This window comes from Stomoxys calcitrans, chromosome 1, assembly GCF_963082655.1.
Source record: "Stomoxys calcitrans chromosome 1, idStoCalc2.1, whole genome shotgun sequence".
NCBI lineage: Eukaryota > Metazoa > Arthropoda > Insecta > Diptera > Muscidae > Stomoxys > Stomoxys calcitrans.
This window is the reverse complement of record NC_081552.1, coordinates 217569352-217592313: the sequence shown is the minus strand read 5'-3', so window position 1 is coordinate 217592313 and position 22962 is coordinate 217569352. Positions and strand designations below refer to the sequence as shown.

General features: G+C 39.0%; 1 protein-coding gene across 9 annotated transcripts in view; it reads right to left on the bottom strand.

Annotated features, from left to right (window-relative positions):
• LOC106090109 (collagen alpha-1(XVIII) chain) overlaps positions 1 to 22962 on the bottom strand; it is a 1585531-nt gene that overhangs the window by 1453395 nt on the left and 109174 nt on the right. For all 9 annotated transcript variants that reach the window (XM_059369513.1, XM_059369516.1, XM_059369517.1 and 6 more), the window contains exons 5-6: positions 5779 to 6017; positions 636 to 1030 (exon numbers count right to left, since the gene is read on the bottom strand). In XM_059369513.1, the coding sequence (XP_059225496.1) occupies positions 636 to 667 (32 nt within the window). In that variant the 5' untranslated portion in view covers positions 668 to 1030; positions 5779 to 6017. The remainder of the gene's footprint in view (positions 1 to 635; positions 1031 to 5778; positions 6018 to 22962) is intronic.

Genomic DNA, 22962 nt, shown 5'->3' with positions numbered 1-22962 from the left:
GCGCACAACATAGCGATTACTGAGTTGGTTGTATGTCCATATTGGCATGTGGCGGATTAATATTTGCACACTCTTTTCAACCTAACCTAACCTATCCGCTCACGGAGTCCGAACGGCGTCCCGCTGAGCCGGACTCGGCATTAAAAAGAAGGTCCCTTGTCATTGAGATTAAAGTTGAAACGGACAGTGAATATCTTCACTGCTCTTTAATGGAATGCTCATGGGCTAATCAACATTTTAAGGCGTTGCCAATGAAATTACTAGATTATTTGTCCCCCATTCTGTGGTGATGAGTGTAATGGCCCACTTAGCAAAAAATATGCGGTGGATGTCACACATCGCAGGATTCTAAATGGTCTTTTATGGCATACAATTTTCTTTGATAACAAATTAAAAATTTTCAATCAAAGGCAAGTTTTTTGAACGTATTGCATTTGCGTCAATTATTATTATTTATTTATTATGGTTGTTCTTAGAAAGGTAATCATAAAATGTCAGCCACATAAATAGTCCTTGCATAATGCACACACTCTAAGCTTTAATTTATAGTAAAGAGATGTTGATATATGTATTTTGTATATTAAAGCATTGTTTAATATTCGATAATAATAATAACAAAGATAAACAGGACTTACCACATTATTTGAATTCTAAAAGCCCTATCCATTGGGGGGGGAATAAAGCTGGATTCCAAAACGAAAGAGGATATCTGTTGACTAGGATGATGCTGCTGATGATAATGGCCCCAGTTGTTACTAACACAGCGAAACGAATTGACAGCTATTATGAGTTGTTGGTATTGTATTAATTTTCAGTTTAAATTTTTAGTGTTAAACGCAGCTGTTGTAGGGCAATAAAATAAGTGACCTTTGATGGTAATTTTTTGTTTGCTTGTTTGTTTTTGCCTTTAAACACTTTTGCACTGCATAAACGTTAGAGAATAATGAAATTTAATTTATGTTACCAAGGCAATCACATTTGCACTTTCACTTTATTTTGTTTTTTTTTTGTGTTTCAAACATGGCATTTGCTGCAATTTTACCAAAATAAAGGTGTGGATAATTTAAACAATACACCTTTTCTGTAATAATTAATGACTCATTAGAGTGTAAAATTTATGTTTAGTTTAAAACTAGCATCAAACGTTTAAACATTAGTTGGGGCAAAAAAAATTGAGGCGGTAATAATTTTTTTATCAGTAGGCAGCTTATTTTAGGCCCATGGCATAAATGATTTATGCCGTTTTAGCTTTGGTTATGCATTTTTCATATTTAACCCCAAACTGAAAGTGGGCCTTCGATGGTACGCGTATGTTTCATAGCTGAAATTCTGTATTTTTTGTGTGGCCATATTAATGCTTGTTGGAAGTGTGTGTATGTGTGGGTGAGATAGAAAAGAGTTGCCGTTGAAAGAAAAAAAAATCCTACTAACAAATTTTAACGTTATCGTTTATAAATTTTAAACATAATTTTCAAGTAGCTCTCAAAGGGTCACTATATTCATGTTGAAAGAGAAAAGTGATAGAAGATAGAGAGTTAAGATTCCACCTTCCGATGCTATGGTAGTCAAAAATTACAACAGGAACATGATAAGGTATATATATACGGTCATCGATACGATCAGAGCTTACGACAAAACTCTTAAAACCGTCAACCAACAATAAAGATTAAGCAAATCCTGAAGGGTTGTGCAGTACTCAGTACTTGCAGTACTCAGTACTTGCAGTACTTAGTAATTGCAGTACTCAGTAATTGCAGTACTCAGTACTTGCAGTACTCAGTACTTACAGTACTCAGTACTTACAGTACTCAGTACTTAAAGTACTCAGTACTTACAGTACTCAGTACTTAAAGTACTCAGTACTTACAGTACTCAGTACTTACAGTACTCAGTATTGCAATACTCAGTACTTGCTGTAATGAAGTGGTGTGTGTGTTAAGTAACGGGATGACAGACTCATTCCTTAAACCGACTGCAGGCTGCCAGACAATTGCTGTGTTCTATTTTAGTACTTTATAGTGCAAATGTCTGTTAATCGGTTATTATTTTCTGTTATTGCATGTTATCGATAACAATCCAGGACAACTTTCAATGAAATTCTATCCTGAACATCAAACGTGCACGGGATGGGAGTAAAGCAAGTAAGTACTCAGTACATGCGATACTAGGTACTTACAGTACTCAGTACTTACCGTACTCAGTACTTGCAGTATTCAAATGGTGTGTGTTAAGTACCGGGATGACAGACCCATTCCTTAAACCGATTGCAGGCTGACGGACAATTGCTTTTGTTTATTTTGGTACTTTATAGTGCAAACCACTATTAATCGGTTAGTAGTTTCTGTTATTGCATGTTATCGATAAAAATCCAGGACAACTTTCACTAACATTTTATCCAGAACATCTGACGTGCACTGGGTAGGACTAAAACAAGTAAAAGCGTGCTTAGTTCGGTCGGGATGAATCTTGGGAACCCACCACCATGGATCATGCTAAAAATTTATACAAAATTAATTTAGTTATAGGGCATAATTTTATTCTACATATCAAACATCTGTCAAACCAGCAAAAATTAAAGCTTCTAGGAACCGAACAAGGATGATCGAGAGGCCAGGTTATGTGGGAGCTATATCAGGTTATAGACTGATGTGTACCATATTTGGCCCAGTTTTTGGAAGTCGTAACAGAAACCGCATGCAAAATTTCAGCCAAATCGGACAAGAATTGCTGCTTGTGCGGATACAAACATCAAATCGGGAGATATCAGGTTGTTTAGATGGATGTAAAACATAACATCCAAAATTTCAGCCAAATCTCATAAAGTCAAACCGGGACATCGGTTTATATGGGAACTATATCAGGTCTAAGACCGATTCGGGCCGTACAAGTCTCAGTTGTGTGCAGTCATAACAGAACACTTCATGCAAAATTTCAAATTGGACAAAAATTGCTGCTTTCAGGGGCTCAGGACTTCAAATCGGGAGATCTGTTTATATGGGAGCTATATCAGGTTATAGACCGATGTAGACCGTACTTGGTACAGTTGTTGAAAGTCTTAACAAAACAGTACGTGCAAAATTTCAGCCAAATCGGACGAAAATTGGGGCTTGTAATAGCACAAGAAGTTAAAACGGATGATCGGTTTATATGGGAGCTATAACAGGTTATAGACCGATGTAGACCGTACTTGGCACAGTTGTTGGAAGTCATAACAAAACACTACATGCTTAACTTCCAAATCGGACAAAAATTGCGGCTTGTAAGGGCACAAGAAGTCAAATCGGGATATCGGTTGATATGGGAGCTATATCAGGTTAAAGACCGATGGGGACCGTACTAGTCTCTGTGGTTGGAAGTCATAACAGAACACTACGTGCAAAATTTCAACCAAATCGGGCAAAAATTGCGGCTTCCAGGGGCTCAAGAAGTCAAATCGGGAGAACGGTTTATATATGGAAGCTATATCTAAATCTGAACCGATATGGAACATTTGCAATCCCCAACGACCTATATAAAAATTAAGCAACTATGCAAAATTTCAAGCGGCTAGCTCTGCGAGTGGGCCCGCTATCGTAATTTCGACAGGCGGGCGGACGGACATGGCTAGATCGACTTTGAACGTCGAGACGATCAAGAATATATATGCTTTATGGGGTCTTGGACGAATATTTCGAGGTATTACAAATGGAATGACTAGATTAGTAAAACCCCATTCTATGGTGGTGGGTATAAAAACTATCAAAATAGTTGCTTCTGAGTATGTTTAAAAAAAAGTTGTTCGCGATAGAGTGTGATTACGTTATATTTGGCTGAAAATCGCAACCGTGTGTGGTTGGCGAACTCAAACCTCTCAAAGTATACAAACTGTTTATGTATGGCAATATTAACCGTTATGATGATGTAGAAAGCGTTGCCAAGCGACATGGTGGTAGCCCAAAAAAAAAATTTTCAACAAACCCTGAAATGGTTCAACGAAGGAATGCTCGAATCAGCTATACGCTTGCCGTAGTGGCAATCTCACAAAATGATCGTGTTTACTTAACCAAGCACATATACCACAATTGGAGACAACGAACCGCCACTAGAAGTAATATTCCTTCTCAGATGATGGTATGGATAGTTGTGATCGCCGCTCTCTGCTGTGGCTTTTTTTGTCTGATTATGGCGCACTTTTTGTCTGATTTTGCACAGTTACTGTACCCATTTTGCACAGTTACTGTACCCATGATCTTTAACAAACGTGCCAAACAAGCCCTGAATCGGTCTATAACTCCCACATAAACCGACCTCCTGATTATACTCCTATAGAGGGCGCAATTCTTAACCGATTTGGCACAATTTCAGCGATATAGAATGATAAATGCTTTAATGGGTTTTAGACCCTTTACCAACAGATCGGTCTGTATGGGAGCTACATCGAAATATCGGCCTATCTGAATCATATTTGAAATGGATGTGGGGAAGCTTGAAACAACTCACAGCTTTAATGTTCGGCGATAACGGGTGATAGATACAGCTGTTATGGGTTTTAGACCCTTAATTGGCAGATCTATATGTCAGCTGACTTTATATGTCAGCTATTTGCCCATATAGTACAAAGTGGAAAGTTCAAAAATTTCACCTGACTGCAGCAAAAAGACGTATCTGTGGTGAAATTCTTGAAGCCTGTAGCGTAATTACAACAGACGGACGGACAGACACACGGACATCGTTAAATCGCATTTTAGGACGATCCGATATAAAGGGTGATTTTTTTGAGGTTAGGATTTTCATGCATTAGTATTTGACAGATCACGTGGGATTTCAGACATGGTGTCAAAGAGAAAGATGCTCAGTATACTTTGACATTTCATCATGAATAGACTTACTAACGAGCAACGCTTGCAAATCATTGAATTTTATTACCAAAATCAGTGTTCGGTTCGAAATGTGTTCAAATTTTGACAAATTTTGTTCAGCGATGAGGCTCATTTCTGGTTGAATGGCTACGTAAATAAGCAAAATTGCCGCATTTGGAGTGAAGAGCAACCAGAAGCCGTTCAAGAACTGCCCATGCATCCCGAAAAATGCACTGTTTGGTGTGGTTTGTACGCTGGTGGAATCATTGGAGCGTATTTTTTCAAAGATGCTGTTGGACGCAACGTTACGGTGAATGAACACATTTCGAACCGAACACTGATTTTGGTAATAAAATTCAATGATTTGCAAGCGTTGCTCGTTAGTAAGTCTATTCATGATGAAATGTCAAAGCATACTGAGCATCTTTCTCTTTGACACCATGTCTGAAATCCCACGTGATCTGTCAAATACTAATGCATGAAAATCCTAACCTCAAAAAAATCACCCTTTATATTCTTTGTAGGGTTGTAAATGGCATTTCGATGTGTTGCAAACGGTATGACTAAATGAATATTCCCCATATCCTATGGTGGTGGGTTTACGAAGTATGAGGCCCATCAAATTTGCAAAAAGAAACCAACAAATGGCAACACTATTGAGAATAGAGAACATAGAATTTACATTATCTGCTAAATAACACTCGCTATTCACTGACACAGTTACAGATATGGATATGGTCACGGACATTAAAGGGTCTAGGCTCTTTAACGAACGCACTGTCACGCTCCCACAAACTCTCTCTCCCAACAACGCACACATCCTCTTCCCACCCACACATATAAGCTTCACAAGCACTTAACCCAATCTAGTATGAGAATGAGGTTTTACTGTTGTTTAGCAAAGGAAACGGAAACAACCTTGCCCGTTAGTTCTACTCACACGTGCACTCGTAGTCGAACGCTTCCAAATGGTTGTAGTTGGTTGGGCGTATTAAACAACTACACTTGGATATTCTGGTAAAAAAAAACTATGTTGAGAAAGTTTGCCAATTCAGAGATATTTGCAAGAATCCAATCGCTGCATGGAATTTCAATATAGAGCAGTTTCTATTGATTTCAATGAATCCATTTTTCCACTTCTAGGGAGGATTTTCATCAACAACAATCAGGAGCAAAGCACTGCAAAGAAAGAAAAAATGAACAAATATTAATAAAATGCCAAATAGATTGGAAATTTGTATTAAAGAATTAGTAACGCTGCAATAGAGAGTTGAACAAAAAAGCAAAGGATGGAGGGAAAGTAAAAGTGTCAGTAACATATGTTGACCTAACAGTATTTTACTAGTGCCAGAACATCAATACACCGTTGGGTCCTAAATTCCAAAGAACATTAAAGTGAGCCACAGAAAAACTATAAACATGAAAAAATCAGTGTAGTGAAATAAAATCATTGAACATGGTGATAGAGCAGCTCATATAAATTATGGAAAAGGAATAGGAATATAGGAAATTGTACATTGTGAGTTTATGGGATCTAAACTCAATCTATAGGTTAAATTGGGTTACAGATACAAGATAAATAAATACAACATAAAAATCAAATCTTTGAATTTACCTTAAATTTTTGGAAAGATGAAGAGAAGATTTCGCACTACAACGACCAAAATTTTGTAAATTTCAATAGAGGATTTCTTTTTTAATTTTACGAATTTTAAATTCTTTATTTTAAAAATTTTAATATAGGTATACAATAAAAGCAAGTAAAAAGGCGTAAAGTTCGGCCGGGCAGATCTTTGGATACCCACCACCTCGGGTATATATGTAAACCACTATTCGTTAAAATCCGGTGAAAAATGCATACCTTATGCCCCAATGCAGCTTTATCGAAATATGTTCCGATTAGGACCAAATACTAATAAGTACATGTCATTGTTCAATTGTGTATAACAAAATATTGTCGTTTTAGTAGTTTTACCTAAAAATAAACCGATCTTAACCGTATACGACACGGATGTCGAAAAGCCTAACATAAGTCACTGTGTCAAATTTCAGTAAAATAGGATTATAAACGCGCCTTTTATGGTGCCAAGACTTTGGATCGAGATATCGGTCTATATGGCAGCCATATCCAAATCTGGACCGATTTGGACCAAGTTGCAAAAAAATTTTGATTCACTGTCCCAATTTTCGGCGACATCGGACAATAAATGCGCCTTTTATGGCCCCAAAACATAAAATCGAGAGATCGGTCTATATGGCAGCTATATCCACATCTGGACCGATCTAAGCCAAATTGAAGAAGAACGTCGAAGGGTGTAACACAACTCACTGTCCCAAACTTCGGCGACATCGGACAATAAATGGGCCGATCTGAACCTTTTAAGGGCCCAAAGCCAAAAACGGCTGGACCGATTACCGTGAAATTTTCACAGATTATGTAGGTTGATCTGGAAGGAAACATAGGCTATATAATTTTTTGATATCGGGAGGGGGGCGATCGGGACAATATGGGATTCAAATGAAAGGTATTCAAGAGTAGAGTACGAATTTTATAATAAAAGTTGGGTAGAAGTACTTGAGGGCCGCCCCAGCTCCAAAACCCCTTAAAATAGGTTTATTTGACGATCATGGCAATATGGGAGTCAAATGAAAGGTTTTCGGGAGTAGATTACGAATTGGGTCAGGAAGAAATATGCTTTAAAATTTTTTGATATCGGAAGGGGGCGGACCCTCCCCATTACTCCAAAAATACCACCCAAAATCTCAAGTGAACCCATAATATGGATATCAAGTGAAAGGTATTGAAGAGTAGAATACGAATATGGTATTAAGAATTGGTTCCAAGTACCCAGGAAGTTGCCCTAACCCCAAAATGTCTAAAAACAGACAAATTGGTCGTTCATATCAATATCGGACTTAAATGAAAGGTATTCGTGAGTAGATTACGAATCTGCCATACAAAATCAGATCGAAGTGTATGGGGTCACCCCCATTCAAATGAAAGATATTTGGGAGTAGATTAAAATTTGCGTACAAGTCAAGGTGGCTCTTTTCCTCCTAAAAACACGTCGAATAGAATAGAATTGACCCATTAAGGCAATATGGGACTCAAATGATAGGTATTTGAGAGTAAAAACGAATTTGATATCCAATTTTAAATCCGACTATATCAATATGGAGCTCAAATCAACGGTATTTGGGAGTAAAGGTCGAATTTGAAATCTATTTTCAGGGCAAAGTGCCGGTGACCACCCAGCCCCAAAACACCCTCCAAACGGTTCATACTTACCGTCCATGACAAAATGGGGTTCAAAGTAAAGGGAATTGGGAGTGGACACGAATTTGATATCCATATTTGAGTCGAAATGTCTCCCCCAAAAAGCACTTCACATTACCCTAATTTCAAAGATACCAGATCTCGGAGATTTGTAATGCGATTAGTTCGAAAAAAACATGGTTTCTATTGTTGTGCCGCGGGGACAGCCCAAAACCCGCCAAATGGATATATGGACCAATCACTACAATATAGAGCCATGTGTTTGGGGAGTCACCCCTCCTCAAAATACCTCCCTATTATATAAAAGCTATTTGTGGTGGAAATTTATTGATTTTCGGGAAATTTATATTCATTTTCGGGACAAAGACCCTGGGGTCCACCCCAAACACAACTTATTTACCGATCATGCCATTATATTTCTGAAAGTAGAGCTCGAATCTTATATTTACTTTGAAGGCCAAGTGACCACCCCCGAAATACCCCCAAAACACGAAATATTAGGCAATACAGTAATATGGGCCTCAAAAGAAAGACATTTGGGAGTGGAGGACAAATTTGCCCAAGAACCGAGCGGGGCAAACTTTTCATACATCAATGAGTGCTTTCCGATTCAAGTTGAGTTTATCAATGATAAGGGACCTTTTTTATAGCCGAGTCCGTACGGTGTGACCCAGTGCGACATCTCTTTGGGGAGAATTTTGAACATTACCATGCATGGTATTGTACCTCGCAAATGTCACCAGCATTATAAAGGGGGGTAACCACCGCTTTAAATTTTGTCCGAAGTTCCGCCAGGATTCGAACGCAGGCGTTCATCGTCATAGATGAACATAGGCTACAGAGGGACGATATCCACGAAGTGGATAAATAGATACTAGAGAGTTAAAAAGGAGCAGCGGAGCGGGCCCTATCTAGCTAGTATTAAAATATAGTCCGATACAGCCCATCTTCAAACTTAACCTTCTGCAGAAAGGAGGAGAAAAGGAGAAAAAAGAATCTGTGCAAAGTTTCAGCTCAAATAACATGGCTAGATCGTCTTAGATTTTTACGCTGATCAAGAATATATATACTTTATAGGTTCGGAAATGGATATTACGATGTGTTGCAAACTGAATGACAAAATGAATATACCCCATCCTTCTGTGATGGGTATAAAAAGTTGGTCAATTCAATGTCAAATACATTGTTATAATTTTTGGAACCCAATATACAGTTTATTATTGTTTGTTTTATTTTTTTACCCCCTCTAGTGTTCCACCGAAATCCAATTTTTTAACGTAGCCCAAGGAATTTATAGGATTAGTGATTATGATATTTCACACTGCTATGATTATGATTTCATTTGTTTGGGGCTGTTTTTTTACGGGACACCAATCCTTTTTCGATTATGTGCCAAATAACAAAGACAAGCATAACCTCCGGGCATGTATCAAAATCTAACAGACACATCACGTGCCATTTATGGACCTTATGCATGGCTCATATGAACCTTTTCTGTTTGTTTTTTTTTTGTGTTTTGATTTCCTTCCTCTTTTTTCTCTTTGTTTAACTAGCTGCCCAACAAAAGTATTAACGAGGGAATGAAATGGGGAGGAAATTGTTATAATAGAAACAAGTAAAAAGGCATTAAGTTCGTCCGGGCCGAACTTTGAATACCCACCACATCAGGTATATACGTATTTCGCATTTCGTCACAATCCGATGAAAATTGGATAACTTAAGCAACCAAATTCGGCACGGACATTGAGTGGTCTAATATATATGTCACTATTCAATTTTGTAGAACAAAATATTGGTCTTTTCCAAATTTTAGCGAAATCGGATAAAAAATAGAGCTTTTATCAGCTTCAGACCCTCTATCGGCAGATCGGTCTATATGACAGCTGTATCTAAATACAGTCCGATCTTTACCATATTTGGGTTGGATATTGGGAGGCTTAATACTGCGCACTTTTCCAAATTTTAGATAAATCGGATAAAAAATAAAGCTTATATGGCCATCAGACCCTTTATCGGGAGATCGGTCCATATGGCAGCTATACCTAAATATAGTCCGATCTGAACCATATTTACGTCAGATGGGTTAAAATAACCCACTGCTGCAAATTTCAGCGAAATCGGATAATAAAAAAAGCTTTTACGGTCTTCAGACCCTTTATCGGAAGATCGGTCTGTATGGTAGCTATAACTAAATATAGTCCGAATTGAACCATATTTGGGTCAGTTGTCGGGAAGCCTTAAACTACTCACTGTTTCAAATTTCAGCAAAATCGGATGAAAAATAAAGTTTTTATGGGCATTAGACCCTTAATCGGAAAATCGGTCTATATAGCAGCTATATCCAAATATGGTCCGATTTGACCCGTTAAAGAACTTAACCAGCGTGCATCAAAAAGACGTATCTGTGCCAAATTCCAGCTCAATATCTCAATTTTTGAAGGCTCTAGTGTGATTACAACAGACGGACGGACAGATGGATAGACGGACAGACACACGGGCATCGTTAAATCAGCTTAGAATTGTACGGCGATCCGAAATATATATACTTTGTAGGGTCGGAAATTGATATTTCGATGTGTTGCAAGCGGAATGACTAAATGAATATACCCCCTATCCTTCGGTGGTGGGCATAAAAATAACAATTGACGAAATAAAGAATGTCTATGAAAGACTTTTAACAGGCTATGATATGTTTTGCAAAAGTCCTATTTGTTGTGGTGTTATGAGATAAGAACTAAGTTTACGATGAAAAAATTGGTAGCTATAGTAGTGTTATGAAATAAGAATTTAGTTTTCGATAAAATATGAAAAAAACTTTATTTTGCTTTAAATTTTTTTAAAGCCGACAATCTATTGATCAAAACACTATTTGCAAATTTCAAATTTGCCCATGAACATTCCACTAAGGAACAGAGGCAAAACTTCTCACATATCAATGAGTGCAGTCCGATTCAAGTTAAGATAAGGGGCCTCCTTTTTTATAGCCGAGTCCGAACGGCGTACCGCAGTGCGACATCTCTTTGGAGAGAAGTTTTTACATGGCATAGTACCTCACAAATGTTGCCAGCATGAGGAAGGAAAACCCATTGCTGAAAAAATTCGAACCAGGGCGTTCAGCGTCGTAGGCGGACATGCTTACCTCTGCGATACAGTGACCTCCATTTATGGACTTACAGCAAAAGAATATTTGAACGGTTTATTTTCCCTAGTCTTTAAATTAGGTTAGGTTGAATGGGTTGTCCACCATAGGTGAGTTTACTTGGACTTCAGTTTAGCTTATATACCGGAATAAAAGAAACTGGAAGAATAGAGAACCATAGCGGGGTATGAAACGCTTATGGCTAATAAAGCACGTATGAAACTTCGGCGGATCTTATCGCACCGAAAAATCTCAGGAGATCTTCCAGAAGTACGTTTGGAAGATTACCCAAATGGGAGTGTCTTAGTCCCTGCAGACCCGGACATGAACAGAGCTAGTGCTCGATAGTCTCATTCTCATCAAGACAACTCCTGCAAAAGTCATTGTGCGGTATTCGCATGCCCGCCGCCATATGGTCTATGACACAGTGTCCGGTTTCTACCGCTGTAAATATCGCTCAGTAGTGCCTTCGACCTCCTGAGGTCGATGAGAGTCCAGAGCGCTTAAGCGATCCGGCAACCACTCGCTGAGTCCCATCACGCCACCGACGCCGCTCTGGCCATCTCATCTACTATTTTCAGCTGCTCGACAAATGGTGCGTAGGCAATACCGGTGTATGGTTCGGCCGGGCAGACGAATCGCTCCTGAGTTTTAATGGCGAAAGATCCCTTAACAGAATTTCTCTTGCGGCTACTGTTATGACACAGACCTCTGCTTGAAAGACCGTACACTCTTTCAATTAAACAAACATTGTTTTCTTGAGGCAAAAATATTCATTCTCTACCACATCAAACTGAATCAAAATCATAAGAAATGTCATAATGACTAAAAAAGACTAAATGACTAAAAAAACTAAAACCAAATTAAGCCAATGTTATTCCAAAAGACCATGGCTTAAGTCCGATAAATACTTCTATTTAAAGTCTTAGAAGACTTATAAGATTTTGGTAACTGTAAACTACAAATACCACATCTTATCATTCATGTAACTCAACGCTAGCTAGAGCCGCAGTTGCTTCATTTATATTAAAAAACAAAAATGTTTGCAATATTGGAATTCCAAACATGATTATTTGATATCTTTCTATGAAGGGTTGACCACATGCTCAAAAAAAAAGGAAAAAAATAGTTGATTCCATTAACCTATCCATTTACCATAGGTAAGGGAAAATATTGCTAAAAGAAAAAAATAACAATCCTTTATAAAAACCACCTGCTTAATCCTTAAGGTATTCAGAGAAAATATTAAATAAGGATTACAAGTCACTCGAGCTAATCATTTACTTAGAATTGCCAAAGAGAGAGAGAGAGAGTGAGAGCGAGAAGCCAGAAAAAACACATCATAATTGTACAAAGAAAAGCCACAATTCATTTATCCTCCCTTCACACAAATCTGCGCCAAGGGCAAAGGTTCGAGAAGGTTAATATTAAAGACCTTAAGAAGATTTGCAAGATATAAGTGCGTATTCATTCTCTTACTCCTAAGTAGACAGCCAAAGCATTAACCAAAAAAAAATCACTAAATTCAGTTGTGGTTTTGCAATGATGGGGAGAAGATTTGAAGATTTAGGTTTTTTTGTGCTTGCTGCTGAAATATAGAATAACATTGACACAGGCAGGAAATGATTTAGCTTTACGTTTGATGTGAGATTAGTTTATTTCAAAAAGGGAACACTTTTGTCTTGCTTGGTATCGCATGATGGCATAAGCGTGGGAAGGAAAGTTGTTTGGGAGGAGCGTAACTTTGGGTCAGCTTCGCTCGAAGACCTTGGGTCCATTGTGTTCGCTCTAGAAAAAGATAAAGGAAAGGAACGTTACTGGGAACTTTACACTGAAAATTTCTTGTTGACACTTTAGGCTACTACTACATAGTTACAAATGAAGGTTTTCTGCGTCGTATCTTGTTAAAGAAAAGGAAAAGTCACACAGTGGGATAAAAAAAAATAAACAAGTAAAAAGGCATTAAGTTCAGCCGGGCCGAACTTTGGATACCCACCACCACGGTTGTATATGTAAACCCCATTTCGCCACAATCTGGGGAAAATTGGATAACTTATGCACCCAAATGCGGCATGGACATTGAGTGGTCTAATAAATATAAGTCACTGTTGAATTTTGTGTTTAAAATTTCAGCGAAATCGGATAAAAAATAAAGCTTTTATGGGCTTCTGACCCTTTATCGGCAGATTGCTCTGTATGGAAGCTATATCTAAATATTATCCGATACAAACCATATTTGAGACGGACCTAAAACTACCCACTGTTTCAAATTTTAACGAAATAAATAGAGTTTTTATGGGCTTCAGACCCATTATCGACAGATCGGTCAATATGGCAGCTATATCTGAATATAGTCCGATCTGAACCATATTTTGGTCGACTGTTTCAAATTTCAGCGAAATCGGTTAAAAAATAAAGCTTTTACGGGCAAAGCTTTTAGCCCGATTTGGCCCGTTCAAGAACTTAATCAGCGTGCATCGAAAAGACGTATTTCTGCCAAATTTCAGCTCAATTTCTCAATTTTTGAAGGCTCTAGAGTGATTACAACAGACGGACGGACAGACACACGGACATCGTTAAATCGTCTTAGAATTTTACGACGATCCGAAATATATATACTTGTGTTGCAAACGGAATGACTAAATGAATATACCCCCTATCCTACGGTGGTGGGTATAAAAATCTGCCGTATGAGAACGGTTAGGTATAATTCTTTGAAATATTGAGCTGAGAAGCTAACGAGATCATTTGCAATATTTGAAGGCCCTAGTTGGTCCGGGCGTTTCATGGCAGGTTTTTAAAGTTGGTGACCTCGGCACTTCGAAAAATTTTTTAAAAATGAAAATCTAATTGAAAAATTTTCAAGCAAAACAAGTAAAAAAGCACTATGTTCGGCAGGCCAAAATTTGGATACACATAACCCCGGTTATGTATACTAAACACCTTTCATCCTAAACCGGTGAAAAATACATCACTTATGAAACCTTTCATTTATGAGAACATCGCACAGTGGAAGAAAAACAAGTAAAATGCCGTGTGAGAACCGGTGAAGATATCTCCTTGAAACGGTTAGAGCTAAGGTGTGAGCGAAATCGTGTGCATAATTTCAATGGCCTAGGTTGTCCGGTAGCCTTTGCCAGGTTCCTAATGTGGGTCCCCTCGGTATTTTGAATATCTTTGATTTTTGGTCTGATTTCCAAAATTCTGAGTGCAGACAAAAATGTCATTGAAAAACCAAAAATTAATTCAGTCCAAAGTTTTTTACAAAAATCACCAAAATGACCCTTGCGGCCAAAAATGGTTTCAAAATCTGCATTTTTTACTAAATTTGCTATGGAGGCTACAAATATTGATTGATGCAAAAATTTTTTAGCATAGGTTTAGGGGGCATATGGAGCAAAAAAAAAACATAAACCCAAATGAGGTATATAGGCTTAAGAATTTGAGAACACAGTACGCTCGGAAGTATATCGTACGCGATGGGTAGAAGACTTATTCCTCTGTAGTTGGCACATTCCGTCTTGCCTCCTTTCTTGTATACGGGGCATAGTATGCTGAGGTTCCAATCGTCAGATATGCGCTCTTCTTGCCAGATCGCACAGAGAAGTTGATGCACACGCCTTATCAGCGTGTTGCCTTCAGTCTTAAATAGTTAAGCGGGCAAAACATCAACTGCTGCTGCTTTGTTATTCTTCAGTCGGGTCACTGCTACTTGCAACTCATTCCGACTAGGAGGTAAACATTTGAAACCATCGTCAGGGATTGGTTCTTCGCCGCCATCGTCGGACGCCAGCAGCTGTAAAAAATGTTCTCGCCTTATCCCAAGAACACTATCTGTATCGGTTACCAGATTTTTTTCTTTGCCTCTGCAGGAGGATGTGCCTGCACCAAAACCATCGGTCAAATGTTTGATTCTTTGGAAGAATTTCCGTACTTCATTCTGAATTCTCTACATCACGCCTTTCCATTTTCATTTTCCTACAGCGGAATAAACGTTTCTCCTCTCCTTTTCTCCCGATACCTCTCCTTCATCTGGGGCGTTGCTACTGATTACAGGGTTGCTCTGTATGCCGCATTCTTGGCTTCAGCAATACCTCGACTCTCTTGGTCGTACCCTGGGTTTGTTGGGGGAGGGTTTTGATATCCAAGTACGGATTTCGCGGCATTTTCCATTGAGTGGGCAATAGATTGCCGTTGCCCCGTTATATCATCGCGACAAAACGTGCTTTCATCAAGCAGTTGGGTCAGTCGAGTGCAGTATACTGATGCCATCTGTTGTGTTTGCAGCTTTTCAATGTCCAACTTCCTTGCAGTGTCAGATCGTACTTTTCTCGTCATGCTTAAAAGGATGCGAATCTTTGCTGCAACAAAGTAATGCTCCGAATTTATATTCGCTCCTCGGATCGATCGTACATCCACAATGGATGAATGCCTTCTATATACCACAATGTGATCAATCTGGCTCCTTACTTCTTGGTCTTGGTCTGGAGATATAGTAATCTAGTCGTTCTGTTTGTAACTCCTCGAAATATTCCTCTAAGACCCCATAAAGTACATATATTCCTGATCGACATGACATTTTAGGTCGATCTAGCCATGTCTGTCCGTCTGTCTGTCGAAAGCACGCTAACTTTCGAAGGAGTAAAGCTTGCCGCTTGAAATTGTGCAATAATACTTTTTATTAGTGTAGGTCGGTTGGTATTGTAAATGGGCCATATCGGTCCATGTTTTGATATAGCTGCCATATAAACCGATCTTGGATCTTGACTTCTTGAGCCACTAGAGAACGCAATTTTATCCGATTTGGCTAAAATTTGCATGAAATGTTTTGTTATGATTTCCAAGAAATGTGCCAAGTATGGTTCAAATCGGTCCGTAACCTGATAGAGCTGTAGTATAAACCGATCTAGGGTCTTGACTTCTTGAGCACCTAGAGGGCGCAATTCGTTTTCCATTTGGCTGAAATTTGGCATGACGTGTTTTGTTATGACTTTCAACTACTGCACTAAGTGTGGTTCAAATCTGTCTATAAACTGATATAGCTGCCATATAAATCTGGTGCTGCTTATTACCATCTTTTATGCCGCGGCGAAATCTATTACACTTAACCTTTTATCGGACGTTATCTCGTGGAGGCTAATTTTTCCAACTGTTGGACCAAATATCCTATATCCTTCCCTATATTCGCATTAAAATCTCGCCCAACGATTTTACTATAATGCGCGGGACAGTGATCGCGTTCTCTCTCAAGGTGTTTTTTGAAAATAGGCTTGATATCCACCCGTGCTTATACAGCACCTTCTCTATAAATAGCTCGGACATTCCAGGTGCAGATTCGCAGATGATACTCCATTTTTCGTTTGGGGGATCGTCAACATAAGGGGAGCCTCTTTTTATATCCTCCACCATATGATGGGGGAGGACATAACATCCTAAGTCGGCTTAGCCATGGCCGTCCATTTGGCGTTAGTGTAAGTCGGTTAGGACTGTAAGTGGGTCATATCGGTCCATGTTTTGGTATAGCTGCCATATAAACCCATCTCGCATCTTGACTTCTTTAGCCTCTAGACGGCTAAATTCTTTGCCGATTTGGCTGAAATATTGTAGGAAGTATTTTGCTTTGACTTTCGACAACTATACCAAGAATGAGTAAAATCGGTCTATAACCTGATATAACTCCTATATAAACCGATCTCCCGATAATATTTCTTCAGCCTATAGAGGACACAATTCTCATCTGATTTGGCTGAAATATTGTACAACAATTACTTCTATGACCTTCAACATGCATGACAAGTATGGTGTGTTTTGAGAAGTTTTGCTTCGTTTTTCTTTTATCAACTACTCGTGTGCCAAGTGTGATTCGAATCGATCTATAACCTGATATAGCTCCCATTTAAACCGATCTCCCAATTGTACTTCGCGGTTGAACCTAATAACCTGATACAGCTGCCATATAAACCCACCTCCCGATTCTACTTCTTTAGCCTCTTAAGGGCTACCATGAAATTTTGCACAATGATTTCTAGTATAGTCTCCATCATCTAATCAAATATGTCTCGAATCGGTCCATAACCTGACATAGTTTCAGTAGCATGGCAATTCTTATCCATTATCCTTTGTTTGCCTATAAAGAGGTGCCGGGCAAAGAACTTGACAAATGCGATCCATGGTGGAGGGTATACAAGATTTGGCCCGGCCGAACTTAGCACGCTTTTACGTGCTACTCTTCTCTCAGTCCTATGGCAGCCGATTATACGTACCGGACAGACCTGATGAAGTCCTTCATCGGCAACGGCTGCGCTTCAGTGTTCAACACAGTGCTACAACAACAACAACTATTCTTTTGTTTCTTGAATCAATCCTGTTTTCCGGCCGCGGGTTACTGACCCAGCACCACGCATGGATTATGGTGATTTGCACATGTATCCCTTGATGTCGCGAGCCGCTTGCTCTAAGATCCGAAGTTCGCCTACAGTCTAGAAACAGACGCTGATGTTGGCTATTGGTTAATTGAATTCCTTAATAACTCGCCTCATCATTTCGAATATCAATGGCACTCAGTATTTAAGTAAGAGTCTGTACCACCTCATCCTTCATTGAAACTCTCTTCTCAAAATCGCTGACTGTCCGCGTACGCATTTAGCTACTACGCACAAATACGAAGCTTTCCACTATCCGCAACCTGTAGACGCTAAGCCTTCCATGATAACGATAAACACCACACAAATCGGAGCTCAAAGTTGCAACCCTTGAGGTGACCACAGTTATCATATGTCGGTCCCGATCGGTCTGCAAGATACCTATTGATGTCCAAGCGTGGTCCGATTTGGTATGATTTCAGTATCAATTGAGATCAAATTTTTTAAAGTGCATGTGACACTCTAGACCTTCTTTACATTCTGTGTCGATTTAATCACATCTGTGCTTCTTTTTGTCCGTCTGTCTGCCTTTCCACGCTTCCCTCTGTACGTCCTTTCATCTGTCTGTCCTTCCATCTGTCCGTCCTTTCATCTATCCGCCCTTTCGACTGTCTATCATTTCATCTGTCCATCTTTCTGTCCTTCCATCTCTGCATCCTTCCGTATGTCCGTTCTTCCATCTCTCGATATTTTCCCACAACACACTCGTCTATGAAATCCAACAGTCACTTCATTAAATTTTGAAATTCACCTTCCTTCCTACGACACTGTTGGTGCTGGCAAAACAAAAGTATTTGGCGCGTTTAGAAGTTTTGGCTTAGATTCGAGAAAAATCCTAACTGCCTCGCTACAAGAAGGGAAACTTTAACTAAATTGAAACACACAAAAAAAGGATGCGTTATATCCTAAGGGATGTTGATAATCTTACTAGAGCGCCAAAGCAGCAATGTGAGCTATGTTTTAAGCCTTAAGCTATAATCATACTCCCTCCAACCAAAACAAGTAAGGTAACACTTTTCGTCTATGCATCTATGCCGACAATAAGCTGGCTGGCATCAGACAATCATCCTGTAAGGCAAGTCAAGCTACTAGTTGGCTGAAAGCCTTTTGGGCGCATCAAGCGTTAAGCAACATAGGCTGGCAAAAGCTACGCTTGGCATTAGACAATGACATGAACTTCTTGACGACTTTATTCATAAAACAACTTGAAAGGTTAAGTAGCAACTGGAGCAACAACCGAACTTAAGGATACTAAGGGATATTCCTGGGGTAGGGGGTAAAGAAAAACAAAAAAAAAAAATAAAGAACAACAACATCATCATCATCAGCATTGCTGTATAAAGAACAAGGAGCAGTGTGAGGGACCTGAAGAATATCTCATCATCTGTCTCATCATTGTGGAGGGTAAAAAACACACGTTTTTGGTTTTATCCATCATTTCTTCCGTATGCCTTTTAGCAATATTCGCTCCTTACTGCCATTCACTACTCCCCTTTCCGTTCCTCATAAATACTCACATTCATGTGCGTGTGTATCTTGCTGAGTGGTTATGGAAAAAAGGACCGCTTGTAATTTTATTAAAACGGAAACGGAAGTATTTCAGCAGTAAAACAGCCAAGTCGACATTGAGTTGAGGATGATGATGATGATAAGTCAGGTAAATAAAGTCATTACATGACAAGCTTAAGGAAAACAGCTGAGAACAACATGTATGTAGGTGGCCAAAATGGATGAAGAGCACGAGCCCAAGACAGAAAAATGATAGAAAACAAATTCCAAAGGCAGCATATATGAAAATAGATTAAGGGCCACATTGTGTTTTAGGGAAGAGAGAAGGTTGAGGCACACTTACATGCTAAGGAAAAATTAGCAACAACAAATACTCCGGTATATAACATGTCTTTGACATTTATGATGCTATTTTGGATATCTATAAAAATATAAGGCATGTCTATTCCAGCCTAACAAAAAATGATCTAAAAAATTTTTCCCTTTAAGGTTCAAGCGCTTTTTTGTAACCTCTGATAATCACATAAGCCCATCAATTCATATATTTTGGATTTCAATGGGATTTTAATATTACATCCTGTTGGGCTGAAGAATTTATTGTATTTCATATCAATGGAAAAGTGTAGAACAATTTCAGTTTATGAAAAAAAGTTAAATTGCCTTTCAATTTTCATAAAATTATTTGGCAATTTGGCCTAAGTGGGAGGAAAAAACAGCACAAACCACAATTGTTTGCAACATTAAAACAAAACAAATAAGAATGTAGGTCGGTATGAATCTTGGGAACCCACCACCATAGATTCTATTAAAAATTTTACACAAACAAATATATTTGAAGGTCATACGTGTACCTTATGTACAAAATTACTGTCAAATTAGCCAAAAATTGCAGCTTGCTCATTGACCCCTAGACCATACTTAGCAAAGATGTTGAAAGTCGCAGAGGAAACCATTATGCATTATTCAGCCTTATTGGATAAGAATGGCGCCCTCTAGAAGGCCAAGAAGTATAATCGGTAGATCGGTTTATATAGGAGTTATGCAATTCCTAACGACCTTAATCGATAAGATAAATCCGCGCAAAATTTGCAGAGAATTTCTTTAAGCGACGGACGAATGTACATGTCTAGATCGACTTAAAATGCCATGACGATGAAAAACATGCATACATTATAAGTTTGCAGGTCGATATTTTGAGGTGTTACTAACGGAAATTCCGACACGGTGAGCACCACACTGGCTGCAACTTTGAGCTCGGACTTACGTGTGGGATTCATAGCTATCAGAGGAAGCTTAGCTAAAGTCTACCTGCGCATCCACGGTTTCCGGAGAGTGAAAAGTTTCGTATTTAAGCAGAGAAGTTGCACATACAGCCACAGGCAATCAGCGGTTTCGAGAAGGGTGTCTCAGTGAGGGGATGGGCGGCAACGGCTCTTAATTAAACATTCAGTATATATGATACTCGATAGGACGAAGCGAGTTATTGGCGTCTTTAAATAACCAATGGTCAACATCAGCGTGTGTTCCAAGGTTAGGGTCTGCTGGAAGTGGGCGTGGAATCTTGGAGCAATCGGTTCGGAACATAACGGCGTACATGTTGGATCCTACATAACCCATAGGGTTGGCGCGCTGGGCCAAAAACTCGCCCCCATAAAACTAATCAATTACTCTGAGACAAACAAACACTAGTAACAAGTAAAAGCTCGTTAAGTTCGGCCAGGCCGAATCTTATATATACTACACCATAAATCGGATTTAACACGTGCCTTCGGTGACTTTTTTTATATATATAGGAGAAACACCTACAGAAACAAAAGGATTATCAGAAGTCATAAACAAAAAAAAGTATGTTATGTCCTCGCGGACGGAATCTTCTATACTCTCCACCATGGGTCGCTTGTGACAAATTCTTTGAATAATTTTTTCAAAAATAAACGAGCTATATCAAGTTATAGACCAATATGGACCGTACTTGCCATGGCTGTTAAAAATAATTAAAAAATACCACCTCCACAATTTCAGGTAAATTGGATAATAATTGCGCCCTCCAGAGGCTCAGGAGGTCAAATTGGAACATCGGTTTATATGGCAACCATATCAGTTTATGAATTGACTTAGATCATACTTGGCACATTAACAAAATGCTACTTGCAATATTTTTAGCCAAATACGATAAGAAGAGATGGGGCTTATATGGCAGCTGTATCAAAACATGGACCGATTTGGCCCATTTACAATCCTAACTGACCTATACTAGAAAGAAGTATTTGACTGACAGACAGACGGATAGACGGACGGACACGGCTAGATCGACTTAAAACGTCAGGGTGACCAAGTATATATATACTTTATTGGGCCTAAGACAAATATTTCGGGGTTTTACAAACGGAATGACGGAAATAGTATACTCCCTTTCTATGGGGTAGGGGTTTAAAAATATCATGTTTGAAATTTTTGTCAAATAATTGCGAATCCTAGCGGCCCAAAAAGGTAAATCGGGCAATGGCTTTACGGGGGATCTATATTAGGTTATAAACGTGGTTACTACGTCTTCTTACTTTACTTTAATTGGCTATGACAGAATATTTATTCCAGTAGTCGAACGTAGAATAGCGTTCCAAGCACCTCGATCTTCTGCGCTCATTCTAAAATCTCTGACACCAAGTTTCGAGGTGTCTCCCACCACTTGATCTTTCCATCGGGCTTTTGGTCTTCTCTTCAAAAGACTTCTTTGCTGGAGCTTCTTCATCCATTCTGACAACATGACCCAGCCAACGCAGACGTTGTATTTTGATGCGTGTAACTATGCCATCGTCGTGATACAGCTCATGGTTCATACGTAGCCTATATTCTCAATTAACGCAAACTGGTCCATTTATTTTATGAAGAATCTTTCTCTCAAATACTCCAAGCACTGACTCATCTGCTTTCACAAGTACTCATGCTTCAGAACCATACAACAGCACGGGTAGTATCAGTGTCTTGTATAATGTAATCTTCGTCTGTCGAGAGGTGGCCTTGTTTCTAAACTGCTTACTTGGTCCAAAGTAGCATCTGTTTGCCAGTATTATTCTTCGCTTAATCTCAAAACTGGTGTCATTCGTTTCGGTTATGGCGGTGCCGAGATAGATAAAGTTACTGACTGTCTTAAAGTTCCCAACTTTTTCCATTTTCTTTATCTGCTCGGTTGTGCAAGGCTTTTTGGGAGTTGAAACCATCCATTTCGTCTTATCTCCATTTACTGCCAGACCCATTTTCACTGACTCTCTTTCAATTCTTTCAAAGGCTGCAGTTACTACTTCTGCTGACCGACCTATGATATCGATGTCGTCGGCATAGGTGAGTAGCTTGTGCTCTCTTGTGATTAGTGTGCCATATCTTTTCACATCTACATCTCGTATAATCTGCTCCAGCAGGATATTTAAGAGATCACACGATATGCTGTTTCTTTGTGTGAAACCTCGTTTGGTATTAAATGATTCGAAGAGATTCTTTCCTATTCTTACTGAGGAACGCGTATCAGTAAGTGTCATCCTACAGAGTCTTACTAATTTTGCAGGGATACCAAACTCAGACATGGCTTGAAATACCTTTGAATATAAAGGAGTATCGAAGGCGGCTTTGTAGACAACAAAGAGATGGTGATGTTGATTTGTTCTTCTTGGGTCTTTTCCAGGATTTGGCGCAGAGTGAATATCTAAAGCCGCATTGATAGGCCCAATTATTTCTTGGAGGTTTTAATCTTTCACACAGTACGCTCGAGAGTATCTTGTATAC